Source organism: Motacilla alba, chromosome 1 (genome assembly GCF_015832195.1).
Source record: "Motacilla alba alba isolate MOTALB_02 chromosome 1, Motacilla_alba_V1.0_pri, whole genome shotgun sequence".
Lineage (NCBI taxonomy): Eukaryota > Metazoa > Chordata > Aves > Passeriformes > Motacillidae > Motacilla > Motacilla alba.
The window spans coordinates 37,152,023-37,173,279 of NC_052016.1; the positions used below are offsets into that span (position 1 = coordinate 37,152,023).

General features: G+C 42.8%; 1 protein-coding gene across 1 annotated transcript; it reads right to left on the reverse strand.

The window, feature by feature from the left end:
• Positions 1 to 35: 35 nt before the first annotated feature.
• On the reverse strand, positions 36 to 18,705 carry LOC119700889 (antigen WC1.1-like). The gene is made up of 16 exons (XM_038136595.1): positions 18,574 to 18,705; positions 13,950 to 14,264; positions 12,132 to 12,440; positions 10,288 to 10,602; positions 9,132 to 9,443; positions 8,518 to 8,835; positions 7,497 to 7,811; positions 6,508 to 6,822; positions 5,635 to 5,697; positions 5,234 to 5,548; positions 5,008 to 5,043; positions 4,570 to 4,707; positions 4,161 to 4,256; positions 3,526 to 3,597; positions 2,314 to 2,466; positions 36 to 1,143 (listed from the first exon to the last, which is right to left on the reverse strand). Exons 1-16 carry the CDS (start codon positions 18,641 to 18,643, stop codon positions 1,046 to 1,048), a joined length of 3,240 nt encoding a protein of 1,079 aa, XP_037992523.1. The 5' UTR covers positions 18,644 to 18,705; the 3' UTR covers positions 36 to 1,045.
• Between the last annotated feature and the right edge of the window lie 2,552 nt (positions 18,706 to 21,257).

Consider the following 21,257-nt stretch of genomic DNA (forward strand, 5'->3'; position numbering starts at 1 on the left):
AAACTTTGCCTGACAGCTCCCACAGTTAAGCCATTTTACATATTTTATTAATCTTTTTAATTTGTAATATGCTTTCAATCCAATTACTCAGATTATTCTAAAAAATTCCTTGTGCAGGTGCCATTCAGGTGCAGGCAGAATGCTGTAAGTGTTTGACTACAAATTTTAACACATTCCCCATATCAGTCCACTTACTCAGTCACACTGAGGACTATATACCCCAGTCACCTGGGGAGCACTCAGCTCAACTGGATCATGCCTGTGACATCAGTTGTGCATCCCTGAGTCTCCAGGGATTCCTTCTTCCTGGTCACTGCCCGGTGCACCTGGAGAGGAGATGTTCTGTCCTGTGCAGATAGTTCTGACAGGGATAAATAGCTTGCTACACCTTTTTCTGCCATAGAATTTGTTGCCCCTGTCAGTTTCTGCTGCCTTTTACTATTCCTTGCAAAAACCTTCTACTTTCCCAGTTTTCCTGTTAGTGAGGCAGGAAAAGTAGATTGCATGATGCAGTTAAATCCCATGGGTGTATGTGATTCCCTCCTGTGCCCCACAGCATGCCTGCAGCACACCTTTTAGATCTTGTTGATGCTGCTGCAGAAGCAATCTTCTCAAAGACTTGGCTGAAACAGAATTTTCATTACTTTCTTGCAGTTAGGTCTCCATTCCAAATAATTCCCATAAGCTGTCCCCATATATCTGGGAGAAAAAGCATAAATTTCAGATCTTTGGACAGTTTCTAATAAGAAAAATAATAATTTAAAAATTAACTCAGTTAAAAAAAATAAAATGAAGGTATTTAGAAATAAAATCAAAAAGCGTCCACTAAGTCTTAGCAATAAGAAATCACAAGAGAAATTTGAAAGGTCTTCTTAACAGCCATGCTTCCTTATCTTTTACATATGTTATCTCTTCTCTGGAAATAACCAAAACTTATGCAAACTAATCCTAAATGCAGGTTGTTCTGGTTCTGCTAGTACAGGATTAGCATTTTATGAACAGTGGTGTATTTCTAGAGGAAGTCAGTACAGCTCAGCAGTCTCTATCAGTGCCCCAGCTCTTCAATGTCGTCATAGCCTGTATCCTCAAGAGCAGGGGATGAGGATCTCTCAGCCTCAGAGGTCCTGATTCTGGGAGTCCAGTCTGAAAACATGAAGGGAAGAACACTGAAATAGATAAATGCACATCCTGTACGTATTACCTCTGTGTGGTTGTGCAGCTTCCAGTTGTCTGCTCCAGAAATTAGAACCTTAGATAGAAGTGACTTTGAAAGACCTGAGAAGTGCTTATGTCACTCTGCCTTCTGCAGTGTGTGTACATATCCAAGGATCAAGCCTTATACACAATGTTAAAAAGAATATGTTCATGGGCTGTAAAAAAAAAAAAATTTCTAGTATCTGTCTAGTTACTTTGAGTCCTATATTTTGAACATTTTTCCACATCTTCAATAGGCTGGAAATATTTATCACTACCCCAAAAAGTAGAGTTCAGATCAGAAGGTGTTCCACACTTATATTAAATCCACTGATAAAGAAAAATCTGTCTTAAAAATCTCTTGTTAATTCTTACTGAATTATGTGAGCCTGAAAAAATTTAGTGCCAGGTTAAAAACCTAGCTGAATCCATCCTCTCTGGACATAGAATGAGATCTAATAAGGACACTTAAGAGACTACAGATAAAGGGAGAAACACTCAATGGCATAATTTGAAAAATCCATGTCTAATAATATGTGGTATTTTACAGAGCACAATTTGAAACTGCATCAGACATTGAGCCCTCTCAAGCCTGTCACGTTGTTGGAAAAAGGGGAAGTATCCCTTTGGCATCCATAAATAGAAGGATGTGGTGTAAGAGCTGGTCCTTCTGCTCTACCTGACACTAGTAAGATCTCCATATCATGCTGTAAATACCATAAAGTTTTGGATTTGAAGCAATTTTTGAAAGATACAAACCTACAGACATGGACTGAGTGGAGACACATCATGGGCAGAGTGTAGTCTACAAGGCCTAAGTAGAAAGTTGACTAATTTAGGTTGCAGCTGTGTAGAGAAACAAAATACAGACCAGAACTGAGGATAGGTATGTGAACAAACTGTTATCGGTCTTCAAGTACTTAAAAGGCTGTTACAAAGATGACTGCAACCCTCTGTCCCCATGGTCATTCTAATAAGAAGTAACAATTTTAATTTGCAGCAGTGGAAACTTAGGTTGGGTTGGCCACAGGCAAGAGTTTTATGGCTGTAAGGAAAGAAGAGCAGAGGTATAGATTAGCTGGATGTAAGAACAGAACAGCACTGCTCTTCTACAATCACCTGTCTGGGAATCCTTGTTTCTGTCACTTTCTCCAGGGATCCCAATGATTTCCTGTTCATTCTGCTCAGAAAGAGAAGCATCTCTAGGTTCAGAAGCTTCTGTTGCATCATCATAATCATCTTCCAGGACATTTTCAGGCAGTGGAGAAGCCTCTGGAACAGTACAGGTATTAATTCCACTAGGGAAAGCAGTAGCTGATAATCTGGCAACACAGGGCTGTAATACTGACATGTCTGTACTGAACTGGAATCCATCCCTCAGCAAATGTTACTGCGCACAGTTTTATTGTAAAAAATTGTACATATGCTTACCAAAATACATATATGATCAGAAAAGTAAATTAAAGCACTCCTGTTTCACTTTTTACTTAGAAATCAATGTTCAATCTGAATAAGAGAAACTATTTAGAACAATTGTCTTCTCTATGAGCACTTCAAAGCTTTTAGTTTGTTTTTTGGTGTTTGTAAGGAAAAGCTTTTAGTTTGTTTTTTAACTTAAAAAAGTCCTTAATATAAGAAGAGCAGTAGAAAATAAAGACATGGTGCAGCAGAGTCTGAGATATGGGCAACTGAGGTCCAGAACTACTTGTGCCTTTGGCAGTTGATCTCTTGAACACCAGACAATGGCTAACAGAGCTTTTTGATCAGCTCTAGGAAAATGCAGTTCTTCTCCAAACATTTGCTCTCCCTCACCTATTTCAAATTTTAAAAAAAACCAAAACCAACAAACAAAATGTACTCCCCAGGCAAACCCCACAGCTAGGAACCTGTGTTTTCTTCAGATCACTTGGATTAAGATCCCTTGGTGAGCTCAAATTGTACACCAGTGTTCTTATTTGGAATATGTCTTTCCTCTGTTTTAATTCTCCCCCTTTGTCTCAGAAATAAGGCAACAGTTTACAAGCTATTATGGTTCAATGTCTGGGAGAAGCAGTTGTCATTGTTGGATTCATGTGACTGGAGCCTGTGAAGTGTCTGCAGAACTACCAGCAAACATTTATTTTTAATTTCTCATATAGAAGAGAAAACTAGCACTTGTATATGAGATTGTGTGACACTCTTCCAGCACAAGAGTTACACAGAAGATTTTGCATCACAAGGGAACATCACTAGGACATGAAATGAAAGTCTTAATCACTCATAATGGTTTGGATATTAAAAGTTACTCTAATTTGGGATATCTTTCTTTGTATAAACCCTTTCTCACATTACCTTGAGTTGCTCCAGGACCATTTTCTTCATCACTGTCTGTTCTGTAAAACTGTTCCTTTGGTTTTGAGCTCTCTGAATAAGAAACCAGGCAAATGAAAAAGAGCATGATACCAGATAAAACTCTCCTTAAGTGCTAAAACTGCACCATGAGAAAAAGAGCAGGCTACAGTAATAGCATCCAAGTCCAGCATATTCTTTGACAGTCAGTATTACTTCTGCAAGGCTTACAACGGAATAACCAAGAATCCCTCAGGGGGCCCCATAACACCTCTCATAGGTCATGGGGGAGGCAAGCCACAAAGGGAGAAAAGTAATCCATAGGAAGAAACCTACAGGGACCCAGCTGCTGTGAGGGAGATGCAAATTATTCCTTTATTTGTTCCTGCTTTAAATAATTGCAGAAAAAGGCTTTTGTTTGTTTGTTTGACCTATACTGGTCTATGATCTGTGGCTGCAGTGAGAATTGCACAAAACCAGTTGTCCCTAGGAAAGGAATTGACAGAGTCCACTGGACAGGAAACTCCTCTCCTCAAATCCAGGAATTTTAAATTTCCCTGTAGATTTGGGAGCTGCAAGGTATCAGATTGGGATCAGAAAGGAGGAGCTTTCCCCTGGGAGAAGCAAGACATACAGACCTGAGAGGAAAGTCACGCCCTGCTTTTCCCTCATCAGGTTATAATCAATCTCTTCATAGACAGCCTCAGAGAAGGGGTCATAGGATAGTCTGGAGCCTGAAAGTAAAAGGTAATGATCACTTTCACAGTCTCTATTTATATTCAGGCTGAAGTTATGAAAAGGAGAAGTGCCTTACAGGGGTCTACGTGGCCTGGATGGTACCTAGAAAAGCACCAAGAGGTGCTGACTGAGGATAAGCACCTCTGGGCTCTTTCACTGCCAGAAAGTAAATGAAAAATCTCGGTGTGATGACATTCTCAGTCAACACATTCTGTTCATTTCAGTCACCCATCCCCACTGCCTCCCCAGCCAGCTAAACATTTGGGACCGTGTAAAGGAGATATTTCGTACCAGTCCTGAGAAACCCACCTCTCTGCTGTGCCCTGGCACGTCGGATCTGCCCAGCAAGAATGGCAAGGACCAGGCAGAGAAGGGTCCCCAGGATAATGCAGAGAATGACAGGCACTGAAAGTCTCGTACTGCCTGTGGCAGGGCGGCGCGGACGATCTGAGTGGAGACCAAGAGGAAACAGGTAGAGAATCAGGTGCCCTAAAGGGCTGCTCCTCTGCAGCACCTTGCTGTGCCCATGCTAGCAGGGTGAGACAGGGCGCCTGCTGCTCTGCTATGGTCCCTACTCAAGCAGATAAAATTTGGCAGCTGGGGGTGGTGCCTCCCAGCGTTCCTTTATGAAAGGCTGTGGGAAGTGCTTTCTGATGAGCTGAAATAAACTGCTGTTTTATCTGTTAAGTATCAGAGACATTAAATCATCATTTGATGGGAGAAAGAAAAGAGAGAGAAAAAATTTACCTGCTCTCGTGGGTGATGCTGTTGTTTCTGTCACACCTGCAAAAGGAAGGTGAGTCCAGATGAAGGAAGAGGTAAGTGTGAAAAATAAGGAGAACATGTTCATATAATTTGTGATATTTTAGCAGTCAAAATTATGAAAGGGCTAGTCATGGGGAAGTACAACTGGCATAATGCTCCCCTACCCACCTCCTTCACAGACCTGTGTAATAAAGGACCAGTCACTAACCAGAGCAATTCACAGCAGCATCTTCCTTATGATCACAATTTTTGCCAAACAAAGGTTTGGCAGGACAGTCCCAAAGAGACAGCTCTGTTCCTTTACAGTGCACCTTCTCCAACCAGATGGGACCAGTCCCTTCCCCAAAGGCAGCCTCACTCAGAGCAGACACAGCAGATCCACAGCCCAGCTGCCTGCATACAACATTGGCATCTGCCATGTCCCAGGTGTCATCACAGATTGTTCCCCAGGAACCTTGGTGCCACATCTCCACTCGGCCTGAACATTCATCCTCTCCTCCCATGACTCGTAACTTCTCCCTGGCTGCAAAACACAGAAACTTTCTGTTTTACTGAAACAGCAGGAAGGTCCAGAGGGACCAATAAGGAAAAACAAAGAAGTGGAGGTACCTGAACAACTTGTGGAGTTTGGACACTTGGCAAATGCAGCTGGAGATGTTGCCTCTTTTCTTCCTGCAGAATTTAAATAATGAAGTAAATAATTTAATTAATCTCTGAAAAAAAATGAGGGAGTATAAAATAGCTGAAAATTAACCATCAGGTTAATTATTTTCTGAAACACATGTATGGCCTGTTTAGTTCTTGGCAGATGGCTGTTTGGCTGTTGCTGTGCGTAATAATCTTCCTGATGGTTATGCTTTTCTTCTTCTCATGAGGCAGCTGCAATCTGAATGTCCTGTAGATTTCATTTTATTATATTTTATATTATATTTCATTTTTATTTTATATTTTATATTTTTAATTTTCATGTTATATATTTTATTCTGTTTTATTATATATGAATACAGATATTGATACCCATAGGTGTGAAATACTGTCACAAGAGCACGCATTAGAAAAGGACCTTTAGAACCAAATGGATTTGTACACTTGTCCATGAATATGTGTATAAGCAGATATGCCTCCTTACATGTAGAAACATAGACTTGGCTCTAGACCTCTTGGGAAGTCTCATCCTAGCTCAGATCTCACAGACTGACTGTGTATCATAGATTTTTGCATTAAAAAATATGCAATGGCATCATCCTATTAGGGAATTCCTTAGGATTTTACTGGGCCAAAGCACTCTGATAATCTTGTAATTTTAATTCACTCATTTAACTCAATGATATAGACAAAAAAAAATATTGCTGCCATTTTCATGAAACTAGAAACAATATACACCAGATAACAAGTGCACACAAAGTAATTACTGTGACATCCATTTGGGCATGCATAGGTTAATGTACATGTCTGGCCATATACAAATACATTTCTGATTACCAGTGCAAGTGATGTGGGTCTCTTCAGCTCGGTTATTGCACGACTGAGGATCCCAGGGGTCTGACTGACATTGCCAGAGCGAGCTGTGCTGCTCAGTGCACTCAATGTGGTCCAGCCACGTGGGCCCAGACCCTCTGCCATATTTGAAGTCCGTCGCTATTCCTCCTCCATCTCCACAGCCCAGGTGTTTGCACATGGTCACTGCGGTGAGCAGGGACATGCGATTGGAACAAACGCTCCCCCACGTCCCATTGTAGAAAACTTCTACACGGCCGGCACAGTCATTGCCATTCACCAGCCTCAGAGCCAGGAAATCTGGAAGTGAAGGCATAAAAATAGAATTAGTGCCACAGACTTCTTGTGATGTTTCTTTGTTTCTTTCCTTCTTGTGAGATAACATTTTTTTCACAGTGCTAACTGGCTGTATTGGTTCCACCTGTATTGTGGAGCATGGATACTCCAGAGGCTGCAGTCCTTTCAGGCTTTGTTCTGGATCCAGCATGGGCTCTAAAAGGCCCGAACCCCCTCAGGGGTCATCTGTGGTTTTTTCCACTTCTCTTTCATTTCTCCTCTCTCTTGCTGCTGACATTCTGTCTTAAATATGTGTGAGCAGAGCCACCATAAGCTACTTGGATTGCCTGATGCAGTAGTGCACAGTGGGTTGTTCCAATTGGTTTCAGAGCCAGCTGTAACTGACTGGAAGGAGCACTCAGCCCCTTGCTGTGGAAATCTTTACAAACTCCTAAAATTTATCCCCAAAATATCCTACTACACCACAGCCTTTTGTGTGTGTGTGTGTGTTGGTGCATAATATGGGCTTCTGTAGATCCTTTGCATCTTGGTAGGACCGAGAAGATGTGCTGACGAACTGTGCTTGTCATCAAGACAGGAGGAGGCTGTCCAAGCCTGTCCCCACTATTCTTGACTCCCCTTTTATACAACCCTCCTGTTTGAGCCCATAGGCTCAGAAAAGGGTTTTCCAAACACACCTGAGCACAGGACTCCAGCATCCTCTTTGTGTTGGCAGTTGTGCTGGCCCCACGCCCTGGAGGGACATGCCCAGAGATCAGATTCAGCCCCAGTGCAATTCACGTCATCCAGCCAGATCTGCCCCGACCCTTCACCATAATGAGCAGAGACAAATGCCTCGATGGCATGCCCACATCCAAGCTGTTTGCAAACAACATTGGCATCTGATAGATCCCAGTTATCATCACAGATGGTGCCCCAGATGCCATGATGATAAAGCTCTACTCTCCCGGCACAGCGGTTTGTTCCATTCACCAGCCTCATCTGTCTGCTGCCTGTAGGAGAAAAATCCAGATGTCAACATGCAACACAACTATAATGCACAGGCCAGCATAATGGCAATATTTTTAAAGCACTTTTAAGACATCATATTCTTGTTATATCCCAATTCTTCTGCTATGGTTGCTTAGGCAGAAGTCCTGTGAGGCTAAAACTGCATAAAGGGAAAAGCCTACTCCTGCATCAGGTGAATGTTTGAATAATTCAGGTGAGATATTGCCAGCAAGAAGTGTATAATCATACCAAGTATATGCAGAGGTCACCTTATCTTAGAAAGCCAGACAACCTGTTTTCTGTGGGTACTCATTCAGTTAGAGACAGACACTGTTCCTGTCACAAATGGGTTACAAAATCAGAGAAAAGTGGAAACAGTTGCAATATTCTGTAGAATACCTGCAGGTATCTATAAATATAGAAATGTCACAAAATAAAAGCTATTTAATTCTCAAGTGGCAGTAAGAATGCTTGGCAATCATAGCCAAATTAGTGTTCTTATGGCTTCTATGTTCTAATAGTTCTTTGTGACTCTGGAAGATAATTCTGTAAGAAATTCAGATGAAGAAAGCATTATGCAAATTACACTTGCTTCCTTAACTATCATCAAGCTCAGACTCATGCCAGCTTAAGATCTGTGACACCACAGCACAACTTGGCCTGGAGAAATCCTAGGAAATGTTCTGTACCTTTCACACAGCGACTCACCTGAACAAATCACACCAACATCTTCAGAAACTCCCGTTGGCACTGTCTGATAATGGGAGGTGTTGCAGAGCATCAGCTGAGTCTCGTTTCCGGTACACTGGACACTCCTTAGCCCAACAAGACCCGTGCCTCGCTCAGACTTTGGAAGGTAATAGGCTTTCTCAGCAGTTCCACACTGGAGCTGTCTGCATACCACATGGGCATCCCTAATGTCCCAGTCATCATCGAGGACTCTGCTCCACACACCGTGGAGGGAGATCTCAACTCGCCCACCACAGCGGCTCTCACCCCCTGAGAGTCTGAGTGGTTCAGCAAGACCTGGGCTCAAGAGAGTTGGGAAATATATTGAGTGACATCTACTTATCTCACTGCAGTAGAAATAACTTGCAGGAAAGCTATGGAAGACAAATTTCTGTGCTGGCAAAATATTAATTCTCACCACTGATTAAGGAGACTGCCCCTATTAGGGCTTTGTTTGCTTTCATGCACACAAGGGCCTGCAATGGGAAGCAAGAAAGGCTTCCCCACCTCAAAGACTAGATCCCGTCAGTGAGATCACCAGCACTGCTTTGTTCTGAAGTTGCACCACCCATAAAAGGTCACTCCTGACTCACCTGAGCAAGTTACAGTGGCTGCTTCTTTGGCTGAACAGCTTGGATTGCCCAAAGTCACTTGAACACAATCCCATAGGCAGGACTCTGTCCCTTTACAGTGAAAAGCATCTCTCCATATAGGCCCATTTATATCCACAAAACCGTCTTCCATCTGGATTGATTTTGCATAGCCACAGTTCAGCTGATGGCAGAGAACACTGGCAGCTTGCAAATTCCAGTGGGAGTGGCAGAGTCTTCCCCACGTGTCTCCATGGCGGATCTCCACTATGCCAGAGCACATGGTGCCATTCACTAGCCTGCCCCCTGGACACCCTGAATGTAAGAGAAAGGGAATATTGAATGTAAGAGAAAGGGAATATTGGAGTGTTACATTTGGTCATGGGCAGGACCTGGAAGTGACTGGGAAATGGGAATGAGTTTTCCTTATCATTCAGTAGTGAAAATGGCTTAACTGGGCCATACTCATAACTAGAAACTTCCATACTCATAACTAGACTTCAGTCCAGCCTGTTTTACTAAGAAAAATGACTAGAACTCAGGATCACGTCCCATTTGCAATTTTTAAAATCAGGGCACTAGTTTTTGGGGCTTTGGGTCAACCAATAGACCTTAATTTTTCAGACCAATATCACTGAGCATCCTTCAACTGCTCTGCATCCTTCAACTGCTGGTCCAAGTCCTTACTTAAACCTGGACCAGAGATTCAATCCCTGCCTCAAGGTACGTGACAGGTGTAACCGTTTCCAGTCTTGTCTTATGCTATGCCTGGCTGCTCTCTCCTGCCAGACCCCACACCTCTTTGTTTGCTTCGACTTGTCTGGGACTGCTCATAGACCTTATTACCAACACCTTCCTCTGTCCTCTCTGCAGATGCTTTGGATTGTGTCTTGGTGGCAAGGACTCTGCCTGTGCTGTGCTCAGCCTCTGTACCCAGCTCATCCTGGCTTGTGCAGCAGCCCTGCTCTTGCTGTTACCCTACACTAGGAGCATTTCAGAGAGAGCAGCCATGAGGTACATTTGAAGTGCAGCCTTGACTCCTGTTGCAGCAGTCAAACGACAGAGCCTGACTCCACACATGTCCTCTGAATTTTGAGTCCATATTTTTGCCCAAGGAAGGAATTTTTCAGTTCTCTTCTTAGACCTTTCCACTGCTCACCTGAACATACCACACGAGCCTCTTTTCCAGCAGGACATTCATCCTGACCTAGAGCATGCACAGGACAGTCTCTCAGGAGTGAGCCATTCTTCTGGCAGCTGAATGTGGCGTTCCAGACAGATCCATTTCCTTCCCCAAAGGACTCTCCACTTGGGATCAGTAGTGCAACTCCACAGTCTAGCTGCTGGCAGAGGATATTGGCAGCTGGAAAATCCCACAGGTAGTCACACAGGGTTCCCCATGTGCCTCCATGAAGAAGTTCTACTCTCCCTGAACACGTGGTATTGCCATTTGCCAGCCTGTACCCACCGTAGCCTGCAGAAAGAATAAAGGAGCATAGCAGTTACTTTTGGGTTTTTGTGCCACTGCACTGAAAACTGTAAGAGAGCTCTCTCTATCTGCAAGAAACTAGAACTCATTAACTCAGGTTACTGGAAAGCATCTTAGAACAGGATGCTGATAAGCCAGCTCTTAAAAAACGTCCCTATTGTCCATGTTGTAGCCTGCACTGTATGACTAAAAGTCTTTTGACTCTTTAAGTTCAGTGTCTCCTCTCTGCTCTGCTCTCTCCTCCCCTCACAATATTGCTAATACCTTACAACATCTTCTCTTGCAGAGGCAGTTTCAGCACTGGATTGCATGTGAGGAACTCAGGGTAGGAGCACCTGGTATCACTCTCTGTCCCAGTAGTAGGTCATGTCACATTTCCTGTTAAGCAGAAGCTGCAGTGGGGAATTCTCAGCTTTCATCCACTCCCCAGAGCAAGGCTCTGGACACCCCAGGCCATAACCTTCAACATATTGACAACAAATTAAAGGCGGCATGGATGACACTGTGGTGTCCTATTGCCATCTCCATGTAGTCCCTCTGTCTTCTCACACTGTTACTTTCTACCCTTACCTTGTCCTTGCATAGTACCCCTAATGAGCGCAGGATTTCAGCTCTGAGCCAAGACGCTTGCAAGACAGAGGCAGGAGCCAAGGCCTGTTAGATGCCTTAACTGAGGTGTTTGGCTGCCACTGGTCACAGTCGCCAAAACAGACTGAGGCCCTTTGGGCAGGAAATGGACATGAGCTCCAGCCCTTTTCCAGGCTTGTTTTGTGTCAGACTGTTGCCAGCAGCTCTGCCCCAGGTTTAGTTTACCCCTTTTGAACTGTGGCCTCAGGAAGAAAGTTGTGTTTGTTAGGCCTAATCTTCACTTTTTCAGTGGGTGGCAATACATAGCTGTACTCAGAGCTCCCAGCAGCTATGACTGTATGGAGTTCTTAAGTGCTGTTACCTTTGAGCCCCAATGAAAGTCATCTAGGCCTCCAGCAACCTTTTTTTTTAACTAAAAAAAAAAAAAGACAAACCCTTACATTTGTAACTTGTGCCTCCTTCAACCTTTTTGAGATACGGTACCTCTTCCAGTCATATGATTAGCTGAAGTGCCAGGAATTAACATACACACTGGCACCACAGGAAAGCAATTAATGTCTTGATATTCCTGCTTGTCTGCTCTGGCCATTTTTCCTTCTATTTATAAGAGAAGGATGTGTAGAGCATTCTTAGGACTGTTGAGTGCATTTTTCTAATAGCATAAAAGACATAACAGCCCTTTTGAGATATCTGTGTAGTAGTGAAGTGATTAGAACAGCCCATGTTAGATGCGGACTCTCAGTAGAGTGAATGAGACATTGCTCTCTGTTATTTTCTGGTCCCCCTCGAATAGCTCAAGGCATGGTAGTGGAAGCATCCAAGGATCCTGAGGACCACAGAAGTGTACAGATGCTCTGAACTGTGGGTTAACAGGAAAAAGGCATATAGAACATGGGTGAATTATGTCCATCAGTCCAAAGTCTCACCTGAACACACAACAGTGGCATCATGAGAACATGTGTTAGTATGGTGCATGTTCCTGGGACAGTCTGCAAGCTGAGCCTCATTCCCTACACAGTGAAACTCTTCTTGCCAGATCAGCTCCTGTCTGTCTCCAAAGTGAGTTCCTCTCAAGATATCCACAGCCTGACCACACTTTAACTCATTACATATAACAGAGGCAGTTTTGAAATCAATGTGTGAGAAACAGACAGTGGTCCAAGTTTCTTCTTTCTTTACTTTCAGATGTCCTGAGCAGGCAGTGTCCCCTCCAGCCAGACGCATATCAGAGAAGCCTGGAAAAAAAACCCAAAAAACAAGAAATCCAGCATCAAGAGTTGGTTGTACTGACCTATTTTTATGACTCCTTAATGGGCAAGAACACATTTCACTTCTCTGAGGACCACTGATACTTTTGAATTGTGCCTGGGGCAATTCCTGTATAGCACTGATAAAGAAGAAAATGGTGTATCAGATTGCTTATTTCTCAGTGTGTGAAAATACCAAATCCTTGGGAAAGAAGGAAGGAAACTTTGAGCATCTGCCAATGACTGAGAAGTAGCAATTCTCAAATAGATGAATAGAGAACTAGCCATTTACTATTATGTGTCTTTGAGACCTCATTATTTCAATGAATAGGAAGCTGAAGCACCCCAGGAAGAGGAAACAGGAAATGTTGCACCCAGTTTCAGAAATTGCTAAAAAGACAGTCTGGAGATCTACAGGCTGACCTGCCTCACTTCGGTACTTGAAAAAAAGATGGAGTGAGACTTGTAGAAACTCATTTGTGAGCACAAGGAGATAAATGGGAAGAGTCAGCATGGTTTTATCAAGCGTGTATAATGCCTGTGGGACCGCAATGCTTTCTCTGATTAAAATGGATTTATGGATGGGAGGACAGCAGCACATGCCATTTACCTCACATTTAGCACTGCCATTAACATTATCTTGCACAATATTCTTATGTCCAAGAATTAGAATGTTACTGTCTGGCTGGAAGGACAACATGGTTAATCAGCTGATTGAATGGTCAGGCTCAGTCATTAGTGAGTTGCACTCTACCTGAAGACTGTCAGCAAGTAGAATATCACTTGTTGGGTCTTTCCAGGGGCCTGTTCTGCTCAGTGCCTTATCTTCATGGAGGTGGTTTGGAGTACACTCCTATGATTTTGCGGGGGTGGGGAGATAGCCATGAGGGCAGAGCTGCCATTTAGAGAGATCTAGACAGGCTAGACTAATGGGCTGATAGGAACCTTACAAAAATCATAAAAGGACAAACGTAAAGTCTTGAAGCTGGGAAGGACAAACTTCTTGCAGTGGTTCTTTTTCCGAAGAGTAAAACCACGCACATCTTGAACAGTAAGCATCCAAACAGGTATTGGTCTTTTTTTTTTTTGCCATTTCAGACTGTTCCTGTCTTAGCCTACCTGAAGATCTGGAGAAGAAGGGTGGTTGTATGACATAACATTGCATATCCTTGCTTCTCTACCTACACCTTCTTTTTTTAGCCCCAATTTATTGCCAAAGACGAGTTCATTACTCCTCTCCTGTTACCTCGGAGAACTGTGGTAGAAAAAAATAGTGGGATTTTTTTGTCTGTTCTATGTCATTTAAGATGCTCATTTGATGTCATTGCTGTGCCCAGGCAAAGTCAGCTTGCACTCATAGTCAGCAGAAGACTGAATGCTGGAGCAACTTCCTTTGGATGAGTAAAGGGAGTACTTGGCTTTATCCAAATAGGACAAAGTTTGATCCCAGGCTAGTATCTTTTTTTCTATTATACAAGGCTGGATCTTACTTCTTACCTGAGCAGATCACTCCAATATCAAAGTAATGAGGGCAGGTAAAAGCACCCCATCCTGTATGTGAGCAGTTCCAGAGAGCAGATTCATCACCACGGCAATCAACTCGGTACAACCACGTTGGTCCAGTTCCTTGTCCAAAAGGAGCTCGATTTAGGGCCTTAACAGCAGATCCACATTGTAGTTGCTTACAGACAACTTCTGCATCCTTTATGGTCCAGTCTCCATCACATACGGTTCCCCACTGCTCCTCATGTTTTACTTCCACTCTCCCAGAGCAGGGGCCAGTTCCGTTTGACAGCCTCAATTCATCAGTGCCTTCAGATAGAGCAAGGTTGTAGAAAGGACAGAGCTTAATCATGATTATCTACTGCAGATGTTAATGAGATCATTATTGCTCTTAATTTACTCTTACATCAGACTTAAATAGTCCAACTTAAAGAGCGTTTTTTTGCAAGGAGTTATGTCTGTATTTACAAGTTTGAGCTAACTGCACTGCTAAAATGTAAATTATTTGTAATAACAGGCAAACTTTCTCTTTTTCTGACTCACCAGGGCTGGAAAATGCTGAGTAATGTCCCTGCTTTGTGATTCACAAAGCCTGCCACAATAAACACTGGCAAGTGGAGTGGGTGAGGGGACGGACTGCCTATCAGTGTGTGATTGCTACAATAGATCAAGTTTCATTATCCTGTGAGTTAATTGGCCTGAAAGCCAAATCTGTGTGTCTTTGGGAGTGAGGTAACTGGAGGAGCAACTGGAGGAGTTGGCTACCAGAGGGACCAGAGGGGCCAGGCCAGCCACTGGAGATGTGGTAAGGTCAGGGGGTCTACTTGAAGACTCAGCTCAAAGCTGGCTTTCTGGGCTGCAAGGGCACATTGCCGTCTCATGTCCAATTTGTCCCCACCAGTATCCCCAAGTCCATGGGGCTGCTCTCAAGCCATGCATCCTCCAGTCTGGGCTGATCCTGATGGTTGCCCTAAGTCAGGTACAGCAACTTGCACTTGGCCTTGTTGAACTTCATGGGGTGAGGCTCATTTTTCAAGCTTGTCAAGATTCCTCTGGATATTCCTTCCCTCAATGGCTGCACCACTGAGCTTGGTGTCCTCTGGAAACTTGCCAAGGGTGAACTCAATCCCACTACCAATGTCAGCAATAGGGATTTTGAACAGTTCCCATCCCCTGAGGGGCAACACTTGTTACTGATCTCTATTTGGATATTGAGCCATTGACTATAACTCTTTGGATGCATCTATCCAGCCAATTTCTTATCCATTGAATAGTCCGTCCAACAAACCCACGTGTCCAATTTAATGACAAGACTCTTGTGTGGGACCACGGCAAAGGCCTTACAGAAGTTAAGATAGACCATTGTAGGGCCACTGCTGCTGTTTATGTCTATGTCATATGTGTCACATGTCGCATGTTTCCGTCTGTGTGGGCAGCCAGGTACAGCTATGGTATGTGTGGGTATGTATTTGTATGTGTGACTGTTTGGATTAAAAGTTAGCCTCACTACTAGCTCGATCAAAGGCATTGCTATTTGAAATACGAAAGAGGATACTCATGAAATGGGTAGAAGATCAAATGGTAGAAAACTACATGCAGGACTGTTGTGTTCCCAGGTTAAGCACAGACGACAAGCTAAATATGCAAAGGAAACAGGAAGAAGTTGGCCACTACGTCTGGCTTTTGTCTTCCGTTTGATCAGGTTTGCATTTCAGCATGTTATGGAACAGGTAAATCCCTGAAGAGGGCTGGCAACTTCTTTTGGGCCTGGGGGATTTTTTGGATTGACCACATAGCTAAAGGAGGTTTACAGGACAGTCATATAAGAAGCCTAATAGCTTTGGTCACAAATTTTTACTGTTTCAAGATCTGACATGCACTGGAGTATTAAAGGAAACATTTACAGGACAAGTTCGATCCAATTGTCAATGTCCTGAGTGCACTAAGAGTCCTTAATGACCTTGGCCTTCCCCACCTGGATTTTCCACCCACATGCTCTGCCCATGGGCCCATTTAAGCACAGACCTGGACCTTCTCTCACAGCCTGTGCTATGTAGGAGGTGCATCTCTGTTCCCATGGCACAGCCATGCCTGGCCATGGGCCCTGTTGAACTGCACTTACAGCCACAGGGACCAGGTGCCAAGAGAAACCTGCAGTACTCATCCAGACCCAGCGCTGGGCCCTGATGTCGATGGAAAGCAGTACAGCTGTGCAAATCTTGCAAATAGCCCAGAAGATCATCTCCTATCAATGATGGCATTTGATAAGCGACAAAAGATAATTTGCACTAAGAGCCTTGGGTTTTCCTGTAAGATTTTTAAAAAACAATTCTTTATGTAAAATTTCACTTTCCCTCTCTTCCTCAAAAGAGAAAGGCGTTTCTACTTATCACACATCTTGCTGTCATCTGACATTGTGAAATAAGAATATTTAATTTTTCTTTGCATTTGGAAACAAATCTAATTCTTCTCTCTACTCACTGCAAGTGTGTCAGTCTTAACCCATGAGCTGGTGCTAATACAGCCATTTCTTTCCAAAACTAACCATTGTTTCATTTTTTATTGCAGAATAAACTACTAGCAATAGTCAATTGGAAGGCAATTTTGCCTCCATCTTCATGTGGTCTGTAACTGCTTCATCATACACAGACAATATGGCTTTGACACATCATCACCTCTCATACATAGACAAAGGCTTTACCTCTCTGCTAACATTGCTGGATTCCCTCACAATTTCCTGCCTATCATTTCAATTTGGAAACAAACAAACAACAAAAAAAAAAGGTGGTTATTCAAGTGACTGACAATTAGTAATTTCCAAAACCTATTTTTACTGCAAAATATCATCTCTCCTCAAGTCTCCTGAGTAAGAAAGTCACATGCATAGTACAATCCCCAGGTAACTAGAAAACCACTTTGTGCCTGCAACAAGTTGTCTCAGAGGGGGCATAATCTTCCTGTATTAAGTCTTGTAAGTCTCTAGAAAGATATTCTGGAGAAGAACCCCCAGAGTATTTGAAGAATATTGTCAAAAAAAAGAGTTTTCTCCACTATAATATTTATACATTTAAAAGGGGAATGAATTCTAAGAAAAGTTGAATTCCTAATACATTTTTAAATGAACCAGATAACCAATTTCTATTAGCCATATCCAGGAACAAAACAAACAGCTCTTCACTCAACTCTATGACCTCTGTGCACTTGAATTTTTAAATAATTGTACATCTGATGTTTTCAATGTGTAACAGCATGCAAGACTGGATGCAGAGGTAGGCATTACCCAATCAACAGATTTAAATATTTCCTAATAAAAGCTATCATTTACTGTAATCACTCTTCTGTGAATTTTTTATGATACATACAGGTACAATTTTGTATTTCTTCACATTCCACAGCATGTCCTGCAAGTACCTTCATTGAATTCAGTGGTTTGGTGTTCTGCTTGGCTGAGAAGGCGTGAGATTTTAGCTTGCTCCAGCTGAAAACCCAGTTCTTCTCACAGGCAAAGATGAGGGTGCGTCATACATGTCTGTCCCCAGGCCCTAAGAGGAGGTTTCCAACCCAGGCCAGCTGCCTCAGGGGCAGATTTCCAGCTCACTCCTGGAGAGTTGTGACTCCTGCACTGCTCTGCACAGTGCTCTGTGCCTGGGGAACATCTGAACACCTGTAGCAGCATGGAGAGTGCGAGTGCTGCCATATCAGAGATGAGGGCGGTAGGTGCTGATGATGAGGTGTCATTGTAAAGCTACTCTTGTCTGCATCTTCCAGTCAGTCTGTTACTGTTCCCTGATGTTAACAAGGAGTTGGCAGAAAAGTCACTCTCATTTCTGCAGCACAGCTCAGTTAACGCTAAAACATCACTACAAAGATGTCTAAATAAAAAACGTTTCACATTAAGAAAATGTACGTCAAGAGTGCCTCCCATTCCCTGCTGTGTGAACTCTGACTGCATCCACACAACTGGTGAGAACCTTCAAGACCAGGGCCATGCTATAGCAAAACATCAACCCTAAAGTCTTATTCTCATCATATGTGGATGTGACCACCACAACAATGCCTTAATGTCACTTCCATGTGTAGAGATAAAAAAATGAGGTTTCCAAAATCTGTCTCTCATCACCAGCATCAAGCATGTAGACACAGCTCCAGAAGTGCAGAGAGACAAATAGTGATAAGCTTCAGATATAGAGGAACAACCGAGGAGATGTTGTTAACCAAGCTCCACTGGACACACAGGGTAGAGCTACATCATTTTAACTGGTGTTGAACAAAGACCTGGAATTATTAATTTAATCTACAAAGAGCTCAGCTGTAGAGATAAGACAGTAGTAGGAATACTCAGCTGGTTTTTAGTACAGCTAAACTGTTTACAAAATTTGGACTTGAATCCTTATGAGAATGGCCAGTCACTGATATCTAAGTAAAATACCAAACTTTTAGAAAAGGCTTACCTTTCCTTATCTCAGGACTATCAAGGAGATTGAATCAAAGACAGAAACATACTGAAACACCGTTTTGTCCCTTTGCTTTAGAGGTTGGTAGAAGAACAACCTATTTATATTACATTTGCATACTTTTTAAATCTCATTGCCTTATGCAAAATAAAGTATGTACTTACCCAGGGAGACCTGAATGGAGAGGAGAATCAACCACAGCACTGGAGCAGAAAGAAGTCCTTTTATTGCCATACTGCCCACAGATGGATGAAACTTTACTCTCCAGGCACTGCCTGGCTAAAACTCTGGCTGGGCATTCTAGTATCTCACAAATGACTACGAAGGAGGAAATATATAGATTCACGTGCTTGCATGAGCTACCTGAAGGAACCAATAGAAATATTGTTCACCTTTTAAGACGTTATCAGCAGATTAATCTCCAATCTGAAGGAGCCGAAACCTCCAATAAAATTCAAAAAGTGTACTTGTGGCCTTATATGAAGGATGATTGTGTATCTGATGTCATCATCCGAATTGTTTTACTGTGGGACCAGCACTGGTGGCACAGGCAGAGCACTGTGCAAAGTGATTATTTCTCACCTGAAAAAGGAGTGTGAAAGTGCAAAACATTGGTAATTTATGAATCACTTCAGAAGAAAAAAAGGCAAAGAAAATTTCTTTAATTTGTAGCTAACCTGTCATATTGGAGGAAATTGTTCTCCAATCAACAGAAACTGTGTTTATCACTAGAGGTGAGTAAAAAATTATACCGCCTCTGTCTTTTGGGTAGGCTTGAGGCTTCCTTATTTGGTCGTAACTTTTTGGGCAGAAGCTCTTAAAAAAAGATCTTCCTTAGGATTCAAATTACAGGCCTTCCTGTTTCCTCTGCTGAGTTTCTTTTTGTTTCAGGTGACCACTGCTAGTAGTTCTACCCCCTCTCTCATTCACTCTAGAATTGGAACTTCAGGGAAATAAAAGCTGCTATTAATTAAACAGTAGCTACTTGACTCATTCTGACAATGGGAACAATTTGCAGAATGCTGTTTACACCAGTCTAAACACACATTCCCCTTTATGACACTGACAGCATCCTCCTTTTGTCTCATGGTATCTATCTGCTCATTATCCAGAATTCTGAGTTCAGTAACATCCATGCTGTTGGGTCCTTTGAACATCAATCTTTGCAACCTCTTCCCCTTCTCACTGGGCTATGCTTGTTCAAGTTCTGTGTAACTTTGCAGCCGGATAGCCTTGGGTCAGACTGTTGCAGAAAGAGATGAAAGGAAGAGCAGAGTCTGGCCAAGGGCTGCCTGTTCTTTGCCCAGGACCTCAGACACTTGCCTGTGGTCTCTGCTAGAGCTACAGGGCAGCCAGGCTGGGGTCTGGCCATGAACTTCGCTGATCTGCTGACTTGACTTTGTGGCTTGATCTTGGTTTTTTCTGGATTGCCTGCACTACTGGCTTAACCTTGCTGCTGTTGCTGACCTGTTCTGGAGGTTTTTTGTTCAGGTACTATGGTATTGCAACTCTTGTGAGGACCTTGCTTCATGACTGGTTTGCTGTCACCTTCAGTTCCTGGCTGACCTTCCCTTGCAGAGCATCCTGCTTCTGCTACCTGATAGAGACCTCTGAAAACTAGAAAGTCACTGCCACTCCATTGGAAATGTGGTCAGGGTGGGAGAAATCCCACTACACATGTGCTAACGAGAGATAGGTAAGGTATCCATTATCATGTCGGTTCCTATACTGAGGTTCAGTTGTTTTATTTAGCACTATTCTTTGCTGACTCATGTCCACCAGCTGAATTCTCACTGACATTTTAAACCCATTCCAGGAAGCCTTAGAGTAAGAGCTGTTTCTCAGCATACAGGCCCTTGAAAACCAGAGCTGCTTTTATAGGCTCTGTGTCTGTGTAGCCAGGTATGTGCCAGTGCCCATGGATGTTAGAACAGACAGCATGAAAGAAAATTACCTCATGTTGTACTAGAGGAGGCTCAGGTGAGATATTGGGAAAAATGCTTCACTGGCAGGGTTGTCGAAGGCTGGGACAGACTCCCAAGGGGAGTGGTTGAGTTGCCATCCACAGATTTATTTCAAACATATGTAGATAAAGCATTAGGGGCCACAGGCCCTTAGGTTTAGTGCTAGCTTAATGGTTGGACTTGATATTAGCATATTTGCTAACTAAAATGGTGCTATGATTCCGGGAAAATCAGGCAGGAAACAGCAGAACAACTCTGAGATATTTTGATTAAGAAACTGAACACAATACTTCACTTACCAAAATGATGTTCTAGAGTCAGAACAATACAAAGAATGTCTTCAGGGATGATCAGATGACTACAAAGTCCACTTTACAGTCAGAGAGTAATGAAGAGACTTCAAAAAGTTGTCAGCCTAGCAAAACAAACTTTTGCTCCTAAGTATTTTGAGACACTAAGTGGAATATGGACTATATAATGTGAAGAAAATAATAAAGTATATCAGAAGGGGGTTTCTAACAATGAGAAAAATAAGGCCCTGGAATTAGGTCTGAGTAAAAATGGTGACAGAAAACTTCTGCAGTAATGACCAAGGTCATAATTACTGAAAGGAGCTATTGGGCATGTTTCATTCCATTAACACAAGTGTAGATTTGATGACTCCAATGGTCCCCTTAAATCCCTTCTCCATTGTTCAGGAATTACCACAACAGACCCTCTGAATAAATCATCCTTTTGCTGCAGATACAAGAGAAGATTGCTGTAGAGCAGACAGAAAGGTCTTACCCCATAGTGACCATATAGCATTTTAATCTAGTACTTGACAACGAGCTCTGCCCTGAGGATATGCAACATCTCAGACTTCCCTATACTATGATCAACAC

Coding starts and splice junctions, on each gene's coding strand:
- LOC119700889 (XM_038136595.1), bottom strand. CDS start 18,643: ATGGCAATAAAAGGACTTCTTTCTGCTCCAGTGCTGTGGTTGATTCTC. Junction 5,698..6,507: donor GACCCACATCACTTGCACTG/GTAATCAGAAAT, acceptor TAAATTCTGCAG/GAAGAAAAGAGGCAACATCT. Junction 2,467..3,525: donor TGGTCCTGGAGCAACTCAAG/GTAATGTGAGAA, acceptor GTACTGTTCCAG/AGGCTTCTCCACTGCCTGAA.